The 27,812-nt window shown below is 39.2% G+C and overlaps 1 protein-coding gene across 3 annotated transcripts in view; it reads left to right on the top strand.

Annotated features, from left to right (window-relative positions):
* CUX1 (cut like homeobox 1) overlaps positions 1-27,812 on the top strand; it is a 401,218-nt gene that overhangs the window by 292,030 nt on the left and 81,376 nt on the right. For 2 of the 3 annotated variants that reach the window (XM_050929093.1, XM_050929094.1), the window contains exons 18-21: positions 1,702-2,525; positions 5,075-5,240; positions 5,834-5,890; positions 23,831-24,133. The exons of the other annotated variant lie outside the window; for it this stretch is intronic. In XM_050929093.1, coding sequence (XP_050785050.1) covers positions 1,702-2,525; positions 5,075-5,240; positions 5,834-5,890; positions 23,831-24,133 — 1,350 coding nt within the window. The remainder of the gene's footprint in view (positions 1-1,701; positions 2,526-5,074; positions 5,241-5,833; positions 5,891-23,830; positions 24,134-27,812) is intronic. 3 annotated transcript variants of the gene reach the window in all.

Genomic DNA, 27,812 nt, shown 5'->3' with positions numbered 1-27,812 from the left:
CTTATGGAGCTGGCACTGCACTAGAAAGTGCTTTGCATTAAATTTCATTTTTAGATATAAATGTTGGTTTATTACTTTGGATATTCAGCTTCCAAATTAAAACAAATCACATGGCAAAAAAAATCTGCAGGAGTAATGGAAAGATGTTTTTAGTGAACAGAATAAGATATTAGATGTCTAAATGTGGAATAGATACAGTAATTTAAAACAGATTAATTGCTATATTCTTTTGCAACACACTTTATATGAGGATCTCAAAGTGCTTTGCAGACATTAATTAATTAAGCCTAAAACTTCCTAGGAGAGAAATAGTTAGATAAAGCAGAAGAGGCATCCCTGTTGACTTTTTTCCCTTGTCCTTATTTTTGATTTATTTTGTGGACATGAAGGAGAAGGGACAGAGGGTGACAGAATGAAAACATGCATAGATGACACACAATATTATTATAGGATAATCTGCATAATTATATTAATCCTATTTATTTTCATTTGTGGCCACTTCTTGAAGTGCACAGCTCCCTTAGTCATATAAGGTGCATCACATTGCCCAACCTGCATAATGGGATTTTTAAGCCTTGGAATTCTTCAGCTGAGGTTTCAGTGGAGACTGCTGTAAATCCAAATGCAGGACCACCTTACAAAATCTCTTGACCCTGGAGAAGAGTACATTTGGACTCTCCTCTGGAATTCCAACCTCTGCTGCTGCATACATTGGCTTAGGAAGGCCATATCAGCACTAATTTAACAGTAAAACCCTTCAGTTGGGTTCTTTGTCTCTATTTTGATGCCCATAGGCTCCATACAGGATAGAGATCAAGAGTTCTTCCAAAGCTTCTGCTTGGCAATGCAGACCACTATGGCTGAACATCACACTTACTTCTGAAAACTGTTGAATAATCGTGTTCTTTTTAGTGACCTGTCATTCAGTGGTTTGGAAAAAGAGAGAGAGAGAGAGAGAAAGCTGAATAGTCAGGAAAAGAAACAGGGCTGCCCAGAGGATTCAGGGGGCTTGGGGAAAAGCAATTTTGGGGGCCCCTTCCATAAGAAAAAGTTGCAATACTATAAAATACTATATTCTTGTGAGGGACCCTACAGGGCCTGGGGCAAATTGCCCCACTTGCCCCTCCCCTCCCCCTGGGCAGCCCTGGAAAGAAAAGAATTAAGTTCTTTGTAAAAATCCTTAAGTTTTTAAATTTCCAGTTCTGTTTTGGATAGTAGAATGATTAACCCTATCAGATTATTTTTGTTGTAACAGGACACTAACAGTGCAGCCAAGTGACCTGGATTTTGTTTGTGCAGGATTCATTTGGAGGAGACAGAGAACCAAATGCTTAAGTAAATGTAGCTGGGACCATGACATGTTAATGTCACTTTTGGGGAAGTATACATTTGCGGGGGGGAAAAGGAGGTCAGTTTTTCAAAGCAATATATTTGCAAATGTTTGCAGCACATATCAGTTGTACATATGTAGTTTGGGTGTCTGTGTGTGCATGTGTGGCTGCAAATATTTCCCAGGGCCTAACTTTGAAAACTGTCTTCTTTAATTAGAGAAAAACAGATTTTATATATATGTAGAAATGTACTGCAGACCATCTGTTCCCTCACAGGTTTGTTAGGAAACATTTACAGTGGCACTGAAGTTAGAAGACTGTGTATATTATATAAAAAGTGTTACAATTCATCTTTGATCTGTTTTCACAGCTGAGCCGGCTCAGCCACCTTCTGCATCTAGCAGTGGCAATTCTGATGAGGCCATTCGATCCATTCTGCAACAAGCCCGACGTGAAATGGAAGCACAGCAGGCTGCCCTTGAACCTGCCTTAAAAACAACACCTTTGTCTCAAGCAGACATTTCCATGTTGTCCCCAAAACTAATATCTACACCTGCAATGTCTTCAGTTTCCAGTTATTCTCCATTGGCCTTGTCACTGAAGAAACATTCAACTGTCATGGATTCTAATATGTCTGCATTGCAGAACCTCTCTGGGTTGAAAAAGGAGCACCAGGAAACACCAGTTTTAGAGCTTCATGGAATAACTGATTCTGCACAGGGTGTGCTGAGGCATGTTAAAAATGAATTGGGACGTGGTGTTTGGAAGGACCATTGGTGGAACACTGTTCAGCATGACAGAAGAAGTACCACTCTTTCTGAAGATACAAAGGTTGAGGAAGCCAGCAGTGGAAAAGAAAAGGTCAGCAGCCAGACAAGGTCAGATCGTAGCCAACTCCAAGGACCATCCTCTTCAGAATACTGGAAGGAGTGGCCAAATGCTGAATCTCCATATTCCCAGAGCTCTGAATTGAGCATGACTGGGGCAAGCCGCAGTGAGACACCACAAAATAGCCCCCTTCCTTCCTCTCCTATTGTACCTATATCAAAGCCATCCAAACCCTCAGTTCCTCCATTGACACCTGAGCAGTATGAGATTTACATGTACCAGGAAGTGGATACAATAGAGCTAACTCGTCAGGTCAAAGAAAAGCTAGCAAAGAATGGCATCTGCCAAAGGATCTTTGGGGAAAAGGTAAAGAACTGATTTTTCATTACACTAACACTTTAAACATGTAGCGCTATATCCTTACGTATAGGCATGTGAATCTGCCACATAAAGGCTCAACACTTCTTTTTCATTCAGTAGTTACAAAATATATTTACAAGTGAAAGGTATGAGTCATGTGTCTTATTAAATTTCACAGATTTTCTGCTTCTAACTTCTATACAAAAAGCTTCTTCAATAGCTTACAGTAAGAACATGAAGCTAATTTCTTCTTTTCACAGTTCATGGCAACTGCATATTTATTCCCCCTCTGTGGTCCACTAAGAGCACTCGCTTAACGGTTTTTGGCTCCCAGTCAGAGACCAAGGCTGCACAGTTCCTTTACTACACAGTAATATTCTCAGCAAGCCAGGCTACCTAAACAGGCCAGGATCTCCACTCTCCTTTCTCTGTAAAGGTTATGATTGCCTGTAGTTACAAGTTACTACACAGCTCTTTATAATCAAGCACATTTATTCTTAAAATGCAAGCAATGCAGGAACTTTTACTGGTTTAGTATGTTTTTTTTCTATGTGCTAACCAGAGGTTACCCATCAGTCTTATGAGGGCTTAGCAGGTCTATTCCTTCTAACCCTTCCACAAGGATTGCCCCCCCACCCCTAGACGGAAGGTCCTGTCCATTTGCTGGATCAGAATGAAGGCCCTGAGTCAGTTTAAACTCAGGCTATTTATGAAAAAGTCCTTTTTTCGTCATTGGTCTCTGGGGAATCTAGTTTGAGCTATTATGCGCAAGCTTCCCCCGGAGACTTCACTTACCTCTTGGGGTGGGGGGGAGGGGAAAAAGACAATCTGGCTGATTTGCATAATCATCACTCTCTGTTTTTAATTCCTGGAGGAGCTGTCGTAGCCCTGTCCCATGAAGCAGAACACAGTCATATATAAACCATTCATTTAAAACAAATGGACCTCACCAGTATTGCATGTGGTTGCAATATCTGTCACTCCTCGGCTACATTCATTTTAAGTTGGAACATATATTGAGACACGATATTTAATATCCACTAAAGCAGTGGTCCCCAAAATGTGGGGTGCACCCCTCCAAGGGGGGCACGGAGGAAAGTTTGGGGGGCGAGAGGGCCCAGATCAGCCTCCACCAAGAGGGGAAGGGGAGGAGAGGGAGTGCCACCCAGCCGCACTCTGTTCCCAGCCGCAGTCCCAGCTCCCAGCCCCATGCACAGTCTCACCCCATTGCCTCAGCTCCATTCCCAGCCCCAGCCCCCTCCTCCTCCACCCCCCCCCACTACAGCCCCATTCCCCCCCTCCCCGCGGTAGCTGCAGCTCTGGCTCCTGGGGGAAGTAGGGGTGTGTGGACAGGATAAGGGGGGGTGACCCTGAAAATTTTGGGGACCACTGTGCTAAAATGAATTCATGGTATATTTGAGTAATATCCTTGCCATAGATCAGTAAATCTAACAGATTTTTGTAAATGAAGGTTAAGGGACTCCGGAAACCTGAAATTTCTTGTTTTATATTTAAAAATAATATAAGGGGATTTGGAACTCTCTGCTCTTCAATCTTATATTTTTAGTTAAGAATTCTTTATATAGTCATTGCTCAGCCCCTCAGTGTCCAGCCTCCCAGTTAGCATTAGTATCAGCCCTTGGTGATATATATTCATATTGTAGAATGTGGCATTTTGAAGCTGCAACACTCCGAGTTCTAATGGCCTCAGATCTCATAGCTAAGCAGAGTCATTACTTGGATGGAAGACCACCAAGGAGCATCTAAAGCTACAGGAAGTGGTGTTGGTGTTTCAGCAGGTGGCATTATTCCCTCTGATTCAGTGCTGAATCAATGTCCCAGCAGGATACGTACATTATGTTACTACAAGTACCATGTTTCAAATAAGACATAAAACTAAGAGCTTGACCACTTGGAGTCATTAGATATTCTATGGATCTTTCGTAAAACAATGGATGTTGAAGTCAAGTGTCCTGACTGAATTCCATGTCAGCTAATTACATTCTGCCTATCTACATTCTTCCTGTCGTTTTAATTGGCTGCAGTATGACAGTATTCACTTCCTCTATCAAACTATTGTGTACAGTTGCAATTCATTGTTAAAGATGAGCTAACGTGTACAAAACAAAGCTGTTCAAGATTTAAATGATTAGCACAATTGATGGGTAAATTTGAAAGTTTCGAGGATGTTTATTTTAAAACAAAATACATGAAAATGGTTTCCTATTTTTATTTACCTGCTAGGACCAGGTCTCTGTGATTCTCCCGTTAGAACTGGTGACATTACATCATACAGTGTGCAGCTCCCTGTGCTCTTGTAGGTGTTTGCTCTTGCAGGAAAAACGCATAGTCCTTCCTGAACTCAATATTTACACACACACAAAGTTTCCATTTACTTATAAAATATGCATATGTAATTAAAACTACTCCTGTGCTTTCTGGTTAATGATTAATATACATGACACGAGCAATAGGCCAGTGGTAAGTATATTACAAAAGTTCCCCACCCCTAAATTAAATACGCTAATATTTCATTCTTGGTTGCTTCATTTCAGGTGTTGGGCCTATCCCAAGGGAGTGTCAGTGACATGCTCTCCAGGCCAAAGCCATGGAGTAAATTGACGCAAAAAGGCCGAGAACCATTTATTCGTATGCAGCTTTGGTTGAATGGTGAGCTGGGACAGTGTGTCCTGCCTGCACAAGGACAGCAACAAGGACAAGGTAATTAAAATTACACTATGTTGTTTGCATCGAAGGAGAGGAATTATTTTTAAATTGCAGTAAGCAAGAGTTTTTTCTTAAGTTAGCTCTGCCATTTATAAGTAGAATTGCCCACCTCGACTTCACAACCTGTTGTTAAGGGACTCACCGGGATTTTACACAGAAGGATTAGTTTCTGCTTAATTCCTAAGCAGGAGATGATGAGTTAACAATTAAAATAGCAGTGTTTAAAGATAAAGAGCTAGAAAAATGTGAAAGTTAAATTCAGTCACATTTTAATAGGAATTACTTGTTGAGGAGGAGATTTCTAAAGTTCTCTGAAGAATTTTGATTCCTGTAACCAGATAAAAGAATTAAGTTTTAAAGAGTGGTTGTAATTCTGTTTTTTTACCATTGTTTTTATTATGCTGTTTAGAAGTAGATCTAGTTGTTGTTTTTAGTAATACCAAGACAGATTTGCCCTTACTTGTTTGTAACTGAGATCAACATTTGACTAATTTATTAAATCTGTTTAGAATTGGAGTTATTGCTTGGTTTGGTGGATTGGGAGTCTCCTTTATTGTTCCCTGATTTTACTGTTCTCTCTTATTTAGTCCTCCACTCAGTGACATCACTGCAGGATTCCCTACAGCAGGGATGTGCAAGCTCAGGTAATCAACTGGTTCAAATGCTTTGCTGTACAGTAATTCACTACATTTTATTCTATTTCTGCTGCCTTGATGCCCAAAAGATTGTTGTGTTCTTTTGTTATAGCATGCAAGAGCACCTTCAGGGTTTTTATTAACAGTGAATTCCTCATCCCCTCTGTGTTGCTATGGTAGATCTTGAAAATGCGAGCATTTAACAGGATATATTAGGCTGGAAGACTATGATCTGAGATCACTTGCTCTGTATTATTTTTTACCATAATTTATCAATTTGACATGTGACAGTGGCTGTAAAACAGAAGCATTTCATTTGTAATATGATCTATATACCTCAACTGCCTTTTTTGTTGATATATTCTTTTCACCCTCAGTTGTGGTTCTAAACCAGCTTGTCTAATTTAAAGTTGAGGAAGATTGCTAAATATGCAGCTCACCCTCCCACCCCTTCACTAAAACACAACAGAGATTTGTGCAAAATGCAAGTGAATTGCTTAAAGATGTTTCTGAGGATGACTATTACAGTAGGGAGCCCCAGTATAAAGCAGCTGTGTTCCTGCTGTTAGATACCAAACTCTACCCACGCACACTATTTAACCAGTGATACAGTTAACTAATGTAAGCCATTTATACTGTATTCCAGGCAAGAGAAATACTTGTGTTCTGTGGGTGTAAGATGATCAGGTGCTATGAATGCTATAAATGAGAGAATTACAGCAGTTCAGAATGTAAAGAAAGGACCTGTTAGGTCATCTTGCCCATCTCCTTGCAATTGCAACACAGTACCTTTTTCTAATAATTTGTCCAGTTTAGGTTAAATGTCCTAAATAATGAGGTTTCGACCATTTCCCTTACTATGAGACTGACAGTGAGATGTATTAGGCTGTAAAACAGAAGCGTTTCATTTGTAATATGATCTACATACCGCAACTGCCTTATTTGTTGGTATATTTTTGCATCCTCAGTTGTGGTTCTAAACTTATTTATTTCTCATATTGAGAAATTCTCTAAATTTTCCCCAGGAGTTAGATGAAAATGGAATGAATAAAGGCAAAATGTCAGCATTAAAACCAACCATGAAAGTAAAATCTTCATGAATAAAATTAGAAACAGTCTTTGCAATCACAGAGCTATTGTTACTTACCTACAAGCATTTAAAGAACATGTAAATTTCCTGAGACATTTTTACAGTGCTGCTCATGAATGTATGCAATAGCTACTTTTCTGTAGCATTTATCCAACACCAGTCACTATTCTAATTTAAAAATATATATAAATACTTAAGAAAACATAGAAAATATCCTAAATAATACATTTAACAGGTCATTTAAAACTGGTAGGTTTTCAAATGGGAGGGAAGGGGGAAAAGGCTATATTTTTATTTTTAATAATTTTTTTGGTCCCTAACAGTAATTAAGAAACGGTTGAAATATTGTCCTACAGTATTGCAATCTGACCAACTTTTGGGTTCCCAGGAGGATAGCTAGTAGCTAACAGTTATTTTCTTCAGGAAGTTTGGATGAGTTAGTGAGAGGTTCTGCTCCAGTGCTCCACATCTCCGCCTAGTCTGGCAGTTACTGCCCTTGAGCTAATATTTTGCAATGTGCTAAGTTTTTATTAGCTGAATGGGGCATATTATTGATTACCACCCCTTATTCTTGCCTTAAAGGTGATCTGCAAAGGAGGGGGAAAATGGGATTGTGTCCATTTTTCTTTTTATGATTAAAAATAATAAATACATGAATAAAATTGTTTAGCTTTAGAATTAGAAGTTCATTTCTTGTTTTCCCTTTTATATTTGGTAGAACTAATAGGCTTATGACATCACAGATAACAAGAGAGTGAAGCATGATCAGTTGAGAGGGGAAGGATAGTTTGATGATAGTTTTTGTTGCCACCTATATTTCCATTCAAATGCCTGGCAGACAGTTGGTAGAAAAGCTGTGTTTGTGAAAGATTCAACATCCCACCCCCTATACTTGAGGGCTGAAAATGCTCCAACTGTCTTTCAAGAAGTTTTCCAGCAAAACCAGTGAAGACAAAAACATAGCTAAAGTAAAAATCAAGGGCATTGTGACTTTTTTTAAACATTCAGGACTTCTCTGTATGATGCACAACCATATAGATTTATGGTCTTATATCATAAATAAACAAAAAAGGGTCCAAACCTTTAATACATTTAAGTATTTGCAAGAATAGCCTTTGATACCAAAATATAATCTGATACTCTTCTGCATTCTGTGTCTGTGAGTTTTAAGCATCAGGCTAGTAATCAGAAGATCCTTGCGCAAGTTCTACCAAATAAGTTTTACACACTAATGGTATCTTTACTTCCAGTGGTGAAAAAGAAAATCAGTATGTTCTTTCTTACATTTTCTTCATGTGTGTTTCTGCCTTTGGGTAAATCTGTCTTTTTAATGAGGTATCTGTCGTCAACATGGACTAAATCATATGGACAAAAAATCTGAATTAATGTCACCCAACTGCATCAGCATGTTTCTTTTTTAGTGAATTTGGCCCTTATTTAGTTTCATTTTTGATGGTCAAAGCTAGATTAGAATTAGAGAGTTGCAATATATATTAGGACATGTGTATATGACGGAGTGTTTTGAACACTTGTATGTAGCTCCTGTATTGGTTTTATTTGGATTTTTTGGGTTACTTTCTTTACTGAGTGTCTGTAAAACTTTACCAAAAAAAAATAAAAATAAATACCATGGTATTATGTACCAATTCTGTTGATTGCCTTGATATTCCCAAGAACGTTGAATTTTTAATTCACTTCTGTATTTATCCTTTGTGAAGGTCGTATAGTATCCATATACTACATTAAAGACTTACATGTCTTTTTGGTGCGTGTTTCTGTTAGGGTCTTCTTTTGACCTAATGCGGAAATCTTCGTTTGTCAGTACAGCTGCGGGTGATCTCAGGGGATTTTGAATTTCCCTTTGTTTGTCTTCCTTTCTGAATATCATCCATCATTCCGAACTTCATGCTGCTTAGCAGTAGTAATGCTTGTGGGAATTGAAGGAAGGATTATAGCTGCATAAAATGGGGAGCTCTAATTAAAGCTTGTTTTTTAAATCAAAATCTTGCTTGAGATAATTGCACATCACTTAGTGATTTAAAAACCAAAGATCTACTGTATTTAGATCTACTGAAATATTACATAAAACCTTTCTTTTCAAAATAAAAAAATGTGTAACAAGGGATGATTAATCTTTATCATCCCTTGGGAAAGAAATGTGGAAAAATCCGAAGAAAAGTATAATGTTTACTCCAGATGTGATAGTAGCACATGCTTTGCAGAATGACAGGAAGGCCAGATATCTGATCTGTCTATCTCTGTTCATACCATGCTCATCATGATGTTATCTTTCAATAACAGATGCTAACAGGTAGTTAATTGTGGATTGAGTCAATCTCCCTATTACATAGCAACAGAGTTGTGAGATATTGTTTTCGGTCTTGTTTTAATTACTGTTGTGGGAAAACTAAGGCAAAGATATGAGCGTTAACTCTTTTGTTCTGGATGCAGTGAGATTCCGATCTCTTGAGGAAAGGAGTTTGATAGCCTCAAGCTAGTCATGAAAAAAGCTGTATCGTCATTTCTCGTGATTCTTACCTTGATTGTGCATGGCTTTGTAGTTCCAGAGGAGCACAACTGTTATAGGAGGTGTTCCAGTAGGTAGCTCAGACCAATCTGTTGAGAACTTTGATCATTATAACCATGTGCTAATATATACATGGATGTTGGTTCCTCTGCTCCTGAGACCATCTCAGATTTGGATTTTATCATCTGTGAAACAGGCTAATAATAACTCCTTGTATCAAGAGATACTGGCTTCTATGAGAATGCATTCTTGGTTAACAAAGTTGTTTATGGTTTGAAATGGTTTTGATGAATATGACTTTATGGCCAATAAGATGGAGAAGAAAGGGCGATCTCTTGACCTAAGTGTCATAAGACTAATGGAATTCCTTACAGAAGTAGGTTAAATTCAATTACTTATTTTAAACCTTGGTTAAAGAGGCTAATAAAAATATTACTGCCATTATCATCAGTGTGAGCCAGATCAGAATAGAATTTTTTAGTTAGTTACTTAGAGCTGTATGGATAACTCAACGGAGTCAAGCTCCTTGTGCTAGCTCTAAAATGTAATTTTAATAGGCAAATTGGTTAAGCTTCCATATCACTTGTGCATACTGAGGTTGCAGCTCTAAAGTAATTGGCCCCAGTTTCTATTGATTTTAAGCCATAGGATATCAGCTGGCACCTCACATGGGCAGCTGCTGTAGTCTGTCTATCTTGTGTGTATGATTAAATTCTGTGCTATTTCCTCGATAATTTGGACTGTGAAAATCTTCCTGGTAACTTTTCTAGTATCAATAAAGCGAGGAAAATCACTGTCCAATGCACTTTATTGGAACCTTGAAATGCAGTGCAAAGTTGCCTCTTAGTATAACATGGACAACATTGCTAGAACATTTGTTTCATGTTTTTTTTCTATAACTGTTCTTTTATCACAATCTGTTTTGTGTATCAATAGTACTGTGTGTGTATTATTGATGCTTAGTAAATAATTTATTTTATTGAAACTCTACCTGCTATTCTTTTTCGTAGACCCTTTAGCATAGGAGATGCCTTTATCGTACAAATGTTGTTGATCTCTTTTTTTATGCATGTTATCCTAGAATTTCACCTGTTTAAAGCCCTTTCCCACGCATTTTTATGTTGGGTCCACATGCACTAGGTAAACAATGATCAAAACTTTCGCAACACAATTCCCTCCTCATTGTGGTCCCTACCTTACAGGTATAAAACTGTGTTTGGCATTATAAAATCTGTAATTATGAGCACCAACATTATAAGGGAAGATTCATAGTAGACATAATGCAGTAACTAGGTGACAACTCTCTCTCCCTATTTAAGTGGAGGAAAGGGAACTCGTGCAGTACCCTGAAGCTGATCTTAATTTATTTTAAATAGTGAATGTGTCTGTATCTTTATTTTTAGAAGATCTGCACACAATCCATTGCAACCTGTGTTTTTTCTTCTTTTGGTCAGGCTGTGTGGATTCCATAAATCCACTGTCCTATGGTCTGAGCACAAGACTGGGAGCCAGGAACTCAGGCATTCTAGTACTTGTCTCTGTCACTGAGTCCCTCAATAAACTTGGGCAAGTCATATGGGCTCTCGGCCTCAGTTTCTCCGTTTGTAAAAATTGAGATAATACCTACTTCACAGGATGCTTCTCATAATTAGTGAATATGTATAAAGCTTGAAGATGAAAAGTTTCATTAGTTGTACTGTTACCAGTGCTATTTTTGTCAGGCAGCTATGGAAAAGTACCAGTTAGCACAATATGTCAGTGCATTGAGATTTTTCTAGATCAACATAGTGCTTAGAGTTCCTTATTTAAGGGATTGCAATAGTCCAAAATTGTTGATGAAATCTTTGCTTCTGGAATAGTTTGCTATAATTCATTAGCTCAAATGTATTTTAAGATCAACTAAACCATGTGACCTCCATGGTGCATATTCTTTCCAAGCTTAGTTCAGAGTGAAGATCTGGTCTGTTAAATATGATAGACTTCAGACACTCATTTCTCTCAATTTCTTTATATTCTTAATCATTCATCTATGTTTTTTCCCCGTTCATCCCTTTTTTTGGAAGGGATCTTGCCCCTGTCATAAGAGAGCCTGGATCTGCTGACCCTCCTTCAATAAAAACAGTCTGTGGATTCTACAGCTAGCTGCTAGCTCCGGGAGGAGCTGAGTATGAAAGAATGATCACATTTTGAAAACCAGAATGTAAGAGTAACTGACCCTAAATCAGCAAGCAGCATTGACATAAAGGATGCCTTAGCATTTGTGTTGTGGTGCCGGAAGGTCTGACAGCTTGGGGAGGGGGGAGATAGGGCTCTGGATGTTTTGGCAGCTGAGCAGAAGGGTCAGGCACCTTCCTCTATATTGAGAGGAGTCTGGAGGGCTTGGCAGCTGCAAAAGAGGTCAGGAAAGGTACTTATCACTAGGGGTCAGGCATGTGTCTCAGTGATAGGAAGGTTTGTCTGCTGGCGAGGAGTCATGTTGGGGTTTTGGTTGCTTGAGGGAAGTGAGGCACATGTCTCTTCATAGGAAGCTACAAGGGTTTGGCTTCTGGGATTGGTCACATAAGAGTGCTTATCGGGGGAAAGAGGGTATTAATCTATTTCATCCCCTTTGGCTGTGGTCATGGATACAGGCAAACTACAACTTCAGTTAAGGTGGGTGAGAATTACCTTGCTTTGGCTGCATAAAACAGATAATGGACTGTTTCCTTCCTGAGTTACTGAATAGAAAGTGTATGCTCCAAATGTACAGGTCATTGCTTCCAGTCCATAATGAGGATACAGCTTTAAAGCAGGTATGTTTCCCAGGAACTCATCTTAACATGAAGTAAACATTCTGTGCTGGAAAGTATCAGATTATACCTCAGACAAATAATTAAATCATCTTTAAATTATAAGGAGCTGTGTGTTGGTTAAAATCATTTCCAAGGAGAGAGAACTGAAAATTTCTGGAAAATTAAGTATCCTCCAGTTACCTTGTGGCTGTCCTTGTTATTTCAGTGCAGAGGAAGAAAAGATAAGATGTAGGTGTCAAATCTAATTTGATAGATATTTGAGATTTTTTTAAACTTTGTAAATAATCATCCACAAGATTGTTCCTATGATTATTTTATTTTAATGCTAATGGAAACCTTCTAGGTCATCGTTCCCTTCTAGGTCATCGTTCCCCTACAGACCAAATGTTGAAATACAGTGTTACTGTGTGGGAGCCAGAAAGTTAAATAGATTAGAAATCAAGTATAAAGAAAACTGAAACTGACTGGTCTATTTTCATTGTCCAAGCTGAGTGAAATGCAAAAATTAAACAAAGAATATCAATAAAGTGAATTTGATATTTAAAATTCTTCAAGTTTTAATGATCAGTGGTGGTACTAATAATAAATTTAAGGAAATTTGTTTCTTAAAAAAACAGTATTTGAAATCCTGTGTCCCTCTTTAAGAAATGTATTCTACATCCAGAATAACATAAGCACCATTTGAAACATTTTAAAGGCATGATCCTGAGAGATGCAGAGCACCAGCAAAATTCCTTTGAACATCAGTACTCTGCACATCTCCCATCAGTCAATGATAAAAATACTCCTTTTAAAACAAAATTTATCTTTGCAATTTGTTCCTTCCACTTCTCCTTCGCCTATCCTAACATTATAAAAACATATCCTAGCTGCTGCTTTCCCCTAAAAAAACTTCATCAGATCCACCTCTCAGATACTTATTCCACCACAGCACCCTCCTTTTCACCTTTGCTTTCTAAGGAAATATTGGACATGTAAAGGTGATGGAAGCTGCACCCTTTCCACTCTCCGTATCTTCACACAGATGAACAAGTAATTAGTTTAGTCTCAGTGTAACTTCAGTTTTGTTTTACATTTGTTTCTCTCCTTTTCTCTTTTGGAACTTATGTCCTAAAAATAGAGTAAGTTGGAACCGGCAGATGTTTCATTTGTCCTTTACAAGAGGACCAAAATTAGCCTGTTATTTGGTACCTAAATAAAGCAGCTAAACTGTCTTTGTACGAACTTTACAATTACAATCTATTGAAGTTGCAACATTTTATTTTGTTTACTTGTGTTGTGTTATGTAAGCAAGATCAGCACCTAAAAATCCACAGGACCTTCAGAGAGAGAGAGAGAGGGAGGATGAGCAGGAATGAACACAACTGTGTTTTCAATCTTCTGTTTTGAGACAGTTAGTTATTTTTCTTGTGAAGGTTTTTTGGTTTTCTTTTGTTTTAAAGGTAACTTGGAAATGCTCTAAAACTGCATAATGCAAAGGTAAAAAAAATCTAGTAAAAGGACAGCAATGGTTTCTCTAATTTTCAGAGTGAAAATCTGCACAGAATGCCTGAAGCTGGGTTAGCAGTGGGACTCCCCAGGGGCAACAGAAAGATGTTATAATCAATTACCACATCATAACACTGATGTATGATAATTACTGAGTGTTCCTCCTGAGATAGTGCAGCATTTGGCTGGGATGCAGCTCTTTCATGGTCCACTGCCTGATTAATATGCAAATAATAGGCTGATTGCATGATGAATGCAGAAAATGAGTTCGCTGATAACGTGAGCACCGAAGCGGGAAGATGATAAATTACTTTTACTGACTGTCCTACATTAAGTACCCTTTCTCAACAATTTTATCACAAATTAAGTAAAGCAGTATGGAGAGATTATGTGGATGTGTAAAATAATGTACCTTAATAGCTTTTATAATATTTTTGCGTATAATGTAAATGGCATTTTCTTTCAGTACTTTAGCCAGTACTCCTCCAGAACGGTTTTGCATTTAGTACAGGAACACGCAGAGACAGTCCATTCAGCCGTTTTCTGTTTAGATGAAGAGCAATCTGCTATACCAACAGATATGACTGGTGATGGGTTGGCCTTTCTTATGAGAAAAAGAATCCAGATATTAGCCCCTCAAGCATCTTGCCCCTAGCAAATGAATGTCCACATTGTTTAGTGAGGGGGGAATATTCTTCAATACAGAACAGGATGTACACAGGACATATGTATGCTGTTGCACCTGGTTTAAGCTGTATATCCAGGGGCAAATGGGGTTAAGACATTGAACACATTCATAGAAGCACCTGCATACTCTTATCAAGTTTGTTAAGAAGCTTGAGGTGGAGAGAGGACCAAACCGATATGATGGTGATAACATGTTGAGTTCTAGTCTCTAACCGCCTGGTCATCGGCTGGAGCATCAGCAAAGATGTTACAATAATAACTAAGTTAGGACCTCTTAGAAACATTGAATTGGTGAAAAATTATTGTCATATGACGATTAATCTTTGCTCAATAAGGCAATTTAAACACAAGTTTTGTTTTTGGCATCTTGGTAGGATGTTTTTATGACAGATATTTGTTTAATCTCCAGGAACTCATGAATAAAACTGTTCCTACACACAAGCTGCTTTAGTAATAAGGTTACTGAAGCTAATTTCTAACAGTTACTGTATTCTTTAATCAATATGGATTTCCGAAGAAGTAATGAGCTATGGTAACACAGAAAAATCAGGTTTTTAAAGAGGGTTTGGTAGTGCCAGGATGCGAGTGTTAAGTCGAATTTTAATTTATATAATTATCTTAAAAATAATCTTCTAAAATTATCTCAGCTGTGGTTCTAGAAACTGTGATTGGCTATATGCTGACACAAGCCCCCAGTTTTCTTCCCTGTTTTTCAAAAAGTGCATTAATGTAATGATCATCTAGTCCATCCCTGGACCAGTTCAGGAGTGTTCCTTAAACCATATCTTTTGGAGTTTTGTCCAATCTTCTTCTTCTTTTTTTTTTTTTTTTAAAGTGCCATCTAATTCCACGGGCTAATAGCATTGTCAAGAAGCTTTTTCTGGTAGCCTAAATTTCTCTGTTCTTAATTTTGTCCCACTACCTCTAGTTATACCCTTATTAGTACAAGCTTAAATATTGTAATTCTCTACATCCTTGATGTTCACACTGCCCATCATTTCTGATTACAGATCTTCTCTTTAGGACCCCTCAACTCTGCAACTACAAGTGTAACTTTGTAACCAGTTAGAGGCCCAGTCCTCTTAACTTGTTACATATTATATGTTTTGGTTTATGTCAGTAGTGTAGTAACTCTTCCCATGTTTGCATATAAATTCTTATGTGCTGCATAACTCTTTGTATCAGCACATCAGGGAACACCTGGGCAGCTACCCCATAGTGCACAGATTGCCTAGACCAGTGCTTTTCAAGATATCTGATGTGGGGCACCGGCAATTTTTTTTTCTAATGTGCTAGGGACTGGTGCCATATTCTTATCCTATTCGACACTCTTAGGAGGAAACTCGCCACGGACCAGCAGCCGATGGCTCGCGGACTGTCACCGGTCCGCGGACCACCACTTTGAGAAGCATTGGCCTAGAAGACACGCTCACAGAGGTCTTGAGAAACAGAAGACTAGCCAAACTAGTAGCACAAGAATAGCCCTCCACAGCAAAATACGTTGAAGAACCAGTTACAGAAGAAGGCAACCATATGTCAGCCTAGGCCCCTGGTAAGGATAAAACACTGTTAACTGCTGTAGTTGCTAACAAAATATTATCCATGATGCGTGTGGACACAAATCATGTTTGGAGTGAAGTAAGCTTCTGGCTGGTTATAAATTTGATTTAAAGTCATAGGATGGGCAAAGCACTCTTTAGCCAGTTAGATAAGCTATCTGTAAATGAATAGGAATGCACACCAACTCCCTCCCGTGGATCCTGCAGACGTGAACTAAAAGGTACTTAGTTCACATTAACCTACCTCTTTAAACAGGACTACATTAATACACACTAGGCACCTTTTAGTTTGCATCCACAGCGTTCACACAGGGAGTAACAGTGGAGCACATTTAGGCACACTGTATAGTCCAAACTGCGCGGCAGGCTAGACATAAACTTGAACTTTTCTCACTGTTTTGCCAGTACCGGTGCTAGACAATGATAAAAACAATCATTTAGACTGAGCACTGGCCTAACTGACATCTTTGCTACCCTATCACATTATAAATTAAGGCAGTTTGGGACTACATGTAGATAGAGATGGTATGGTAGAGACCAAGGAAGTCACACTTTTCAGCTCGCAGCTGAAAACATACATAAATGTGAGTGTGGAATGACCATAAAAGTGTGGAAAATGCAGCATAAAATTGTGGTGAGATTGTATAATCCCGTGCCAATGCTCAGAAGTAATTTTATTCAAGTGGTCACAACCTTTGGCCCTAATTCTGCAAACATTTCTGCACATATGTAACCTTAGACACATTCATGAGCATGAGTTTTGCAGGGCAAGGGCCTTTGTTTCTCCCCCCCCCCCCCCCCCCCCCCCCGAATGTAAAGAAGATGAAGAAATAGCCGCATGATGAGCCTAGGCTTTTTTGTTTTCATTAAGTAATTTTTGAATTATTGGTTAAAGGAATTAAATTGATTTTTTTTCCTTTCAAAACACAAATATGGCTGAAGGGATTTTTTTCAGATTTTTTCTGTCACCTACAAAAATTCACCTCTGAGGCAAGACCAAGCCTGGAAAGTTTTAGACATAAGAGTTTTTTTCAATTATAACACTTGCAGTAAACACGTCCACCACCACCACACTACAATTATCCAGGGAAATCTATAATCTTAACAAGAGCTGGCATTCGCTACCATGAATTTATACACATACTTGCTTTACATTATTGTATGTGTGTGTCTCACACATTTAGGCTCTGGAGAGGTGGTTTATTTTCATAAGCCATATTAATGTGCAAACAGGCAAGGTTCACTCATTGAAAACAAATCTCTTAAAACACTGTATCTGAGAAAATACTCAGTGTTCCTAGATCAGTACTATTAATTAGTCATAAGAGGGCTTTATTGTAGTATTGTGCCACAAATGCTTAACTGATTTATTACGCATGTAGATCAACCTTGTGTTTCATTTCACCACTGGTGCACAAAAAGCTCATTACTGTGTTTTAGAAGCGCCTGTGAAGACATAAATTCCTATGCAGAAGTTAAAATCACAGTGTAGAAAAATGGAAACCAAATTCTGCATGAAATTTTCAGATGCCAGAAAACTGAATGCATAACAGTGGGAATCTTGCAGTTGACTTCACTTGGAAATGGACAAGGCCCTAAAGATACATCAGTGAGAGAAGACCCAACATACTCTGGTTTTTAATCTGTAAAATGGAGAGATTATACAAACTAATAATTAGGAAAAACTAGGAGCTAATCCAGTCTCAGTATGAGCCACTTTGATCTTGGGCAACGTGTCAAAATCTGTTTACTGCCCATCAACTCACCTGTGGGTAAAAACAGGCCCTCAGATATCAAACGGTCCTTCTGGGAGGTGGTGAGAGAATCCTTTGTTGATGTTTATCTGTCTTCCTGTTCTATGATAATTTGCCATAGAAGAAATAACTGGAGTATTGTATCCTCCCACTGCTATATGCCCTATGTTGTTGTTCTGATATTCATTTATAAGTAACTTGAATATGACTAGTTTGGTATGGACCTAAGCCTGAGTTATGGACATTATGAAAAGTGGTGCATCAAACCAACCGCCAGTTAAATAATGTTTGGGTTATTGTCGGAATGTCACAGAGTACCCTGTCATTTTGTTTCAGCAACTTGTCCTTCCAAATGCACAGTTCGCCTTATGGCATGCCAGCAGTAAAAATGTCACTTACAATAATTACTTTTTGGTGAAAATGCTTGCTGACTTCCTACCTTCAAGCTGTTTTTTACACAGTGGGGAGATAATAAGAAATGACTTTATCCTGACTGCTCAAATGAACACTAAATGGAATTTAGGTTATTACTGTATATAGAGGGCTGTGTACTGAAATTTAAATAGTGGATTGGAAAAACTGCAGAGATTTGTTTCTGAAAATTATAGTGGATCTGCTTTTTCAATCCACTTCTATCTAAAACTTAAGGCAGCTGTTGTCTGCCTGTTGCCTTCAGAATATAATATTTTCCTTAATCCTTTTAGAGGCCCCTGAATAGGCCTTCTGTGTTTCAGATGGTCTTTCCCCCAACATCTCAATGTTTTGTACTTTATTCACCATCAGTCTCTTGGCAGTAACACACATTCAACCACTTATCCACACCATTATTGTTGAGCTAATATAGGACTGAGTACTTCTTTCTAGAAGTCAAATGTGCCACAGAAAAAGTCTCGATATAGTCAATTTTTATTTTGCTCTGAGAACTCAGATGGTTTTGGTCCAGATCACTCTTGTCCTACCAAAAGGCTTTGGATTACATTGTCTTGGCAAAAGGACAAAAGGGAAGGAAACTACTTGTTGCCATACCTGTAGAAATTAGAGTGTAGCTTGAATCAAAATGTTTGGTGCTTCCTGGGATCCATAGTTCTCAAAAGAAATACAAACAATTCTGCTTAAGGAGCCATGTTGTAAACATCCCACCAGGATATTTCATGCTTCTGGGAATAACAAGGTTGCATCCATCACCTAGTGTTTTAACACTTCACCATCATCCATTTACCTCTTTTGGAGGGCATACTTCCATGCCTAGTATCTCAATCATGCCGAAGTCCATGCTATTCTAAAGAGTTTGTAACTAGTCAAGTCAAGCACTACCTGCAAGCCTCTGAACACCGGTATCTGTGTTGTTCTAACTTAGTTCAGTTTCTCTCCAGGGTGAACCTCCTGTTGGCCATCTTCTGTAGATCTGGCCAGTGTTAGTGCACAGATAGGGCAGTTGAGGACATGCTGCTGTAAAAGCTACTTGTAGTTGAAAGAATCAAAATAACATACATCACCAATCTGTTAGATTATCCCATCCAGCCTCTGCAATTGTAGGATATAATTTCCTGCATAGTCCACATGAAGAAAAATGGAAATCCTTCCTTTGAGCGTGTACAAGAGAATCCCAGTTTTATGTAAATTTCAAGCATGCCCACAATTTTCAGACAGCATGTGGGAGTGAGTTCAGCAGACTTTGAAGATTTATGCACAATAGGTCTAATTCTTTTTTTTACATCACTGTAAATCCAGAATAAGTCCATTGAATTCAATGGAGTTGGACCCATGTAAAAGCAGTGGAAGTAAGATTCGGGTCCACTTGTCCTTCTACCTGAAGTGAGACTTATACCCTGAAGTCCTGCTGAACCTGAAAGTTTTAAGGACTCTGGAGAGACTTCACAGCTTGCTGGGCTGGCTCCCCCAATCATCCACTTGGTCTTAATGTGGTACATCTGCCCTTTGGAGGAGTGCGAAGTTTAGTTTAGTAAATTGAGATTCAAGTAATCAAAGTTTAGCTGTAATAGTATCTTCTAATCATTCATGATAGTCATTGATATCTCATATAACACTCTCCATGAAGAATGTATACATTTGGTGCTGATGCTCAGGACGTTATTGTTGGGAGTATTCATTGGACATTATATCTGTGTGTGTGTGTGTGCGCTCAGCACAGATCCACCTGATGCTCAGTTCCTTCCACTAAATCAGAATCCATTGTAATACTCTGAAACTGTGGAGAAGGATAATTTGATTCAACATAGCAATCATCTGTACTAGCTGTGGTGGTTCTTTGTAAGTGGCTGCAGTTTTCATTTCAAAGCATTGCCTCTGTCATTCCCCACTTTAGTTGATGAACAAGTAGACCCTATCCCTGACCAACCAGGGACTCTCGACTAAAGAGATATTGCAGAAATGGTCTTTCAAATGCAGCATCTGACCTATGAATTAGATCCATAGCATAATACTATAGAAAGGAGTGACATTTCAGAGATATGCAGTAGCAGCCACTCCAATGCACTCCAACACATTGGTACCAAAATCCTCACTCAATCACAGCAGGAATTTATACATCATCTAATTCATTTAGACAAGTCATTTTCAACCTTTTTTTTCATGTGCCAACCCTTAACAAATGGAGGTGCAAACCTCTTTGGAAATCTTAGAAATAGTCTATGGACTCCTGGCTGAAAACTACTGATTTAGACAATCTGATTGTTCCACCAACTTTTTAAGTATCACATTCAAATTCCAGAAGAAAGTGACTCTCACACTAGAGGAAATGCATTAAATAAGCTTTTCAGAATTGTTATCACCTTAGGATTGGAGAATGTGGTAGAGTTCTGTACAGAAAAATGGCAGTTTGACATTAGAAAATCCAGCAGTCGGGAGGGAAGAACAGAAAAATCCATTACTAGGTCCAGTAGAATGTACAGCCAAAACTAATGAATGAAAGCAAGAGCTCTGAGCAGTGCTTCAGACTCTGTGGTGTTCTATAGAACTTTGGTGATGAGAAAAAGTGGAAGGAATGCATAGAGGAGGTTGGATTGAAAAATACCCTCTTTTAAGCATGCTGTGGCTTCATCCAATGCAATAGGGAATGCACAACCACAGAACATAAATCTGTGGTTCATGTAATAATGAGGAGGTTGCTATATTGTTCTCAGCCAGCTTTGCAGTATGCCCAACCAGAGTCAAGTCGTATTCTCTCAATTCGGAATGGAATGCAATTTTGCACTATTTATTTTTTCTTAAATCACAGGAATTAAATATAAATATCAGCATTGCGGTTGAGCAATCAAACTATCACTGGTCAGGAAATTCTGAAATGTAGCTATTTTTCTGCAGCATTAACACAACCATATTGGATAGCTTTCAATTTTTTTATGTTATAAAAATAATATAATTAATTCACATTTAAGAAAGAAAACAAAAATAGAAAGCAGATGGGCAATGTTGACTTACTTTACGTTCATTTATTTATTTAGCTTTATATATTGTTCTTATACCACACTCTTGATTGCAGTAGAAAGCTTAACTTTTGGAATTTCCTAATTTATGAACAGTTTATATGCAAGGAGACTAGTGGGACCCTCCCAAGCTTGGTCCACAAGCCACGCTCCAGTTGCATCAGATGCGACCCAGATTAACTGTGCAGATCTTTGTAATGTGATCGTTTCTCTCTCTCTTCTTGGCTGTTTTGATCAACTGTGAGGAAGTTAACAATGTCGACATCTCAACTGTCATCTTAATGCTTCAGTGATGAAGGGGGTCGGAGCACACTTCTCAAATGATTCCGGTTGTCTGCACGTTCAGCCGATATCATTTCACTGATTATATTCAATTCACATTTGAAAACAGCCATGTAAAGAATAGACAGCTTTGGGGGGGTGAATGTGCAGGGCTATGTAAAAGCTTATATTCTACAATACAGGAAGGCAGCCGCCTTGGAAACGTACTGCTCAGCTGACTATAGGTGCTGGAACTAGGCGGGCTGCCGCACTCCTTGGCTAGTAATGGTTTCCGTCATGTGCAGGATTTGCAGTTTGGTTCAACGGCTCTCAGCACCTCCACTGTACAAATTCTTCCAGCACCCCTGCAGCTGACACAACCCTGCACAGTCAGACTCCAGCTTTAGAGTACTTGATTTCTCATCTCTAATGTTGCACTAACACTAGTTTTTTGCGTTTATATATATAATTATATTATTCTATCCCTTTTAAATATTACATCTTTCACACTCAGTATATCCAAGTGCTTTACAAAATAAATATATATGCCTTGTACCTGATCCTTCAACCTTTCGTTATTTTTCTCAGCATACAGTGTAATGATGATCTTAAGCTACGTCTAGACTACCTGCCGTATTGGCGGGTTAAAATCAATTGCTCGGGGATCAATATATCGCGTCTCATCTAGATGCGATATATCGATCCCCGAGTGCGCTTATATCGATTCCGGAACTCCACCAACCCCAACGGAGTTGCGAAATCGACAGGGGGAGCCGCGGACATCGATCCCGCGTGGTGAGGACGGGTGAGTAATCTTAGATATTCGACTTCAGCTACATTATTCACGTAGCTGAAGTTGCGTATCTAAGATCGATTTCCCCCCGTAGTGTAGACCAGCCCTTAGAAAGGGTGTGCATACAAAAGTTGTACCTGTTTTAGATATTATAAAAATCTGTGGTGTGTGCATACGTGCGTATCATACGTAGTTTGAAATCACAATACAGTGAGTGCTCCTAGAATAGACCAGTTGTTTTCCTTTGCGTTCCAAAATCAGATTCAGCTATTCTTACCTTTTTGAGTAAATAAAAAGGTTGGTTGATCTTAAAAACAAAATTCCAGGAGGCTGTTGATATGTAAAAATAAACAACAAAATTTTAACTAATCCCCTCTGTCAGCAACATACCACATTTCAGTGATAGGAGAGAGAGGTGTTGTTTTACCTTTGATGTCTGCAGTAGCAGGCTGAAAAAAACGATACTGGTGAATGCTTTTGTTTAGTCCTCTGTGAGGTGTTTTGGGCTTGGTTTTTACTGGATATGTGTGGCTTGCAGGGAATGCATGGAAAATTGCATAGGAAATTTGCAGCTGCTCTAGTTATTTACTAAGATTTGTTTAAGTGGCACAAGGGACAAAATTAGAAGAAACTTGAACCATTGCTGTGCAGTTTATTAGCCAGGCAGCCATAATTTTGACCTTGATGTGGGTTAAAGGACACAGACCTGAGAAGAAATCTCTTTATCATGTAGGGAATTCATGCCATCCCTGACAGTGTACAGTGAACAAGATGGATGATCTGCCAGATTGGTCCCTCGCATGGGTGAATCGGGGCAAATTTACAGTACAATTCCTTTGCTGTTCCTGATACAAAAATAACATTTGCTGGGTTTATATTCTATTGTATGATGAGTCGGGGGTGAGCAGAGAGAAGAAATTAGATTTGTAGAATTCTTACTGCCTTAAAGATTTATATAGAACTTTCTCTCCTTTTATGTCTGTCTCTTTTGCATCTTACATAAACTACTAAAAAAAATTCAATTACTTTGGTTGAGAGAGCAGTTTTTGTGAATGTGTCAGGAAGACTTCCCTAAATACAGTGTGGTAAAAGCTTCTATTGTTAAGATTTTTATTGCCTTCAATACCCCCACTTTATTGTGATTGCATTCAAACACCATGTTTACTTTGAAGTATATTCCTCTATAATAATTGACACATCAATATTTTGCAAGAAAATGACACAGAAAACAATACCTTGAAATCTTATAGCCAAGTGAGTTTCTTGCAGCCCTACACAATATTGAACCTTAATTATTAGATTTAAATTTCTGTTGCACTTATATCTTGCCTCTGAGAAAACAGAGATTAATCAAATAGTAAAATTACAAAATAGCGTAGTTTTAAAATGAAACCTTTCAGTAGCCTAGCCCTTAAAAGCAGCATTTTGCTGTACTTTTTGCATACCTGGGCATTTGTTAAAGTAGAATATAAACAAGAAGGAAGGTAGGTGTAATGCTTTGATTGCAAGATAATTATGCTATAGTCAGTTTTTCTCCTTTTTTTAATTACAGAAAGCACTCCAAAGACCTCGGCCAGTTGCAGTCCTGCTCCTGAGTCTCCTATGAGTTCCAGTGAATCAGTGAAGAGTCTGACTGAATTGGTACAGCAACCCTGTCCTGCTATAGAGACAAGTAAAGATGGCAAACCACAAGAATCAAATGAGCCACCTGTTTCTGAATCCCAGTCGACAACACCTTTGCCTCTCTCGGGCCATTCAGCACTTAGCATTCAAGAACTGGTTGCTGTCTCTCCTGAATTGGACACATATGGCATTACGAAGAGAGTTAAAGAGGTGTTAACAGACAACAACCTTGGTAAGTTGCTTTGTTCTAATGTCTTTAATGAAATAAAACAAAGAATTAATGCTTTTTTTAAAGTACTGTGTCTCTAGAAAGAATGTTAAAGGGACTGTATCAAACTGTTTAGGTCTAAAATGTAATCTGTTTTGAAATTGTCCTAATCTGATAAAGAATATCCTCCAGATTTTAAACACTACTTCCAAACAAAAAATAATTACTTTGTCACTCTTCTACATCATGTACACCTGGCCCACCAAGCAGACTACCATCCCCAGTTCCCTGTCCACAGTCATCTGAGTCCTGCAGGCTCTTCAAACAGCAACATTTCTATGCTGTTCAGTTCTCCAGTTGAGAAGTTGTACTTCACCTCCAGCTTCTGGTATCCCTGTCCATGTAGAGATGGTAACCAGGGGCCCTAGAGCTTTGCAAATAGATGAGGGAAAGGGTTGGAAGAGGAGGAGCATCACAGGCAGATGGAAATTAAGGAGGTATGTCATGGATGTGGTAGAGGTGGAGAAGGAGAATCCAAACACACGAGGGTAGTATGTGGAAGTGGATGGGGCTGTTTAATTGTTACCTCACACAGAGCCCACAAAAGCTAATACTGCCCTTGTCTGTGGAGCAGTTTTCTGGTTCAGGATGGAGTTACCAGATGACAGCACTGTATATTATCAACCACATCAGCAGTGCATCCAAGGGAAATGTAAGGAGTTGGCTAAGGCACAGGAAAGGGAGCCAAAGAGATCTGGGTTCTACTCCCAGCTCTGCTAGTGCCTTGATCTGTGACCCCTGTATGTCAGTAACTCCTCCTATGTGTCTGTTTCATTCTTCCTTTCTTCACAAGGTATTGGGAGATTTAATGCATTTATGTCTGTGAAGCACGTGGAAGTCGTCGGATGGAAGGCACTAGAGAAGGGCAGAGTATTGTAGCACCACTTGTACACAAATGTTAGACTTCTGATTATGTCACTTAATGCAGCCAGCATCTGCCATGAGGCAGGAATGCTTAGTATAAATATATGGAGGCTGCTCATTTCAAACCAAAAAGTGTAGTTGGGGATCTAGATATTGAGGCCTGTCTTGGAGTTGAAGTTTAGAGAAAACTATTGTCCTGTAAGTTTAAAAAGAGATTGAGGAGGCGGCTTTTGGTCATTCCTTCCCTGTACTCATCCCTTTTTCAATCCAAGGGCCAACTTTTTCCTAGGAGCTTAAACAGTTCAGACTGTCTCATTTATTATAACCATTTACAATCATTAATATACCCAGCTTCTGCTAAGTCTACTGTATTTTAGCAAACAGGATTATATGACCCTTTTTAAGTCTGTTGCAGAATAACAGCGGCTGCCATCTTAGACTAAAGTAAGACCCATTTTACTGTTTTTTTTTCTTTTGTTTTTTTAGTGTCACTCATATTCATTTAAAAAAAAATCTAGGCAGATCCTCTACAAAAAGTCATACATGAAAGCGAGTCCCATTAAACTTGAGGGAACTTCTCATGTGCTTATGTTTGTATAGTCAGAGCCAGAGTGCTTATTCTATGGAGCTACTCACAGTTGTAAAGGTTTGTAGGATCAGACCCTTCGTTTTTGGTTCAGAATGCTATTGGGTACTGTTCCTCCTCTGGTGTTCCAGAGAGGGTTTGAAAAGTATTTTTGTTTACATTTATTTTGATGCCATTTTTACTTAGTCTTTTTTTTTTCCCCATGATTTTTGTTTTTCTACAGTGTGGCTGACAAGCCTAAAAAGCAGCAGAAGAGCCAGGAAATGTGCCCCAAACTCTGCATTAGGTGTGGAAAAAGTTTAAATGTCTCCGTTTGCCCTCAGTGTGCTGAAGTGCCAGATTTACTCAGTGCTGAGGCTTCTGTTCTAGTCCACAGGGCCACATGAACCTGTCTCAGCCAATTCCTAGTGGCTCAGTAGTTCACAGACCATTAGCCACTAAAGAGGGCATTAGAGTGAAACTGGTTTGGGTCACATGACCCATTAAATTGGATTGTGTTTGGAAGGTCTTCCCTCATGGGCCGCCTTGGATTCAAACACTAGTAACAATTCTAGCAACCAGTACTAACACTGCCAGCAGGGAGATGTTTGTAGCACAATAAGGATTTTCCAGCTGAGGCAGCACATCACAATGTCACAAAGAGGAGAAAATGTAACAAGCTACCAAAAAGTCCTAAATTTGGGGGGCTGCAGAAAGTGCCAAAATACTATAAAGAATTTTCCATAACAATCACAACAAAAGTAGGTCACTAAATACAAAAGCTAACTCTTGTGGCTACCGAATGGCAGTAAAGATGGAGCAAACTAAATGGCATGGGTTTTGCAAATTCTCTGAAATCTATATTTAAAAAAATACAACTCTTCAATTGCTGTTTGAGTATATAGTGTATGATACAGCTGCTCCCTACCGGTAGTGATTTATAATCTGGTTCCCATTAGCTTTACAGTCTTTCAAACCAGGTTGTTCGATCCTTTATGGTTGTTCTTAGGGAAGTAGAATAAACACAGCAGAATAAAAACATTTCAGTTTTGCCTTTTGCCGTCCACGTATTATTAATGTGATATTTGTAGTATCCCCTAACTTTTCATACGTAGTATTGGGCATACTTAAAGATTGCTGGGAATACTAAGGGAATGTTGTTTAGTTACAAAGACAATTGAGAAGATTTAAAGAGGAACTGCTGTAAATAGGTTACAGTGCTAATACTCATTCTGGAAGTTTCAACTAATTGGCAGTTTTAAAGATAAGTAGAGGGTTTATTTCAGAATATCCCCACTCAGTACCAGGGTACAGATATACTCTGGAATGCAGATGAACCAAAACTGGCATTTACTCTGATTTTTCAGAATTTCGGGTAATCAGGGTTTACCTGTACATGGACAGGTACAAAATGAAAAATGACTGTATTTTAAAACAGTGTAGTTGGAAAATCACTACTTTTACTTGCCAAAATATGAGTTTAGGGTTCTGTATTTCCACAGTAAGAGCCAAGAAGAGGGACAGCTTTAGGTAATATTGGGCTCCACACAAAGTAACATGCACACAGAGTTCTCCCTCCCCAGCCTAGGGTTGCCAACTTTCTAATCACACAAAACCGAACAGGCCTGCCCCACCCCTTCACTGCAGCCCCGCCCCTGCTCACTCCATCCACCCTCCCTCCATTGCTCACTCTTTCCCACCCTCGCTCACTTTCACCGGGCTGGGGAATGGGGTTGCAGTACGAGAGGGGTATAGGCTGTGGGCTAGGGGTGCAGGCTCTGGGGGATGCCCAAAGATAAGGGGTTTGGGGTGCAGGAGAGGGCTCCAGGCTGGGGCGGAGAGGTTGAGAGTGCAGGAGAGGGTGTGGGCTCAGGGCTGAGGCTGGGGATGAGGGGTTTGGGGTGCAGGAGGGGGGATGGGCTGGGGGTGTGGGCTCTGGGATGGGGCTGAGAATCAGGAATTTGGGGTGTGGGAAGGGACTCCATTCTGGGGCAGGGGATTGAGGGTGTGGGAGAGGGTATGGGATCCTAGCAGCTCTTACCACGGCTCCGAGGGAGCAGCCACCAGGTCCCTGAAGTCTCTAGGCACATGGGCAGCCAGATGGCTCTGCGCAGTGCACGCTGCCTTCACACCCACAGGCGCCACCCCGTGCAGCTCCATTGGTCGTGGTTTCTGGCCAATGGGAGCTGTGGAGCTGGCACTGGGGGACAGGGC

The sequence above is a fragment of the Gopherus flavomarginatus genome, chromosome 19, assembly GCF_025201925.1.
Source record: "Gopherus flavomarginatus isolate rGopFla2 chromosome 19, rGopFla2.mat.asm, whole genome shotgun sequence".
NCBI lineage: Eukaryota > Metazoa > Chordata > Testudines > Testudinidae > Gopherus > Gopherus flavomarginatus.
Note: the sequence above shows the minus strand (reverse complement) of the source record. Positions and strands in the feature narration are given on the sequence as shown.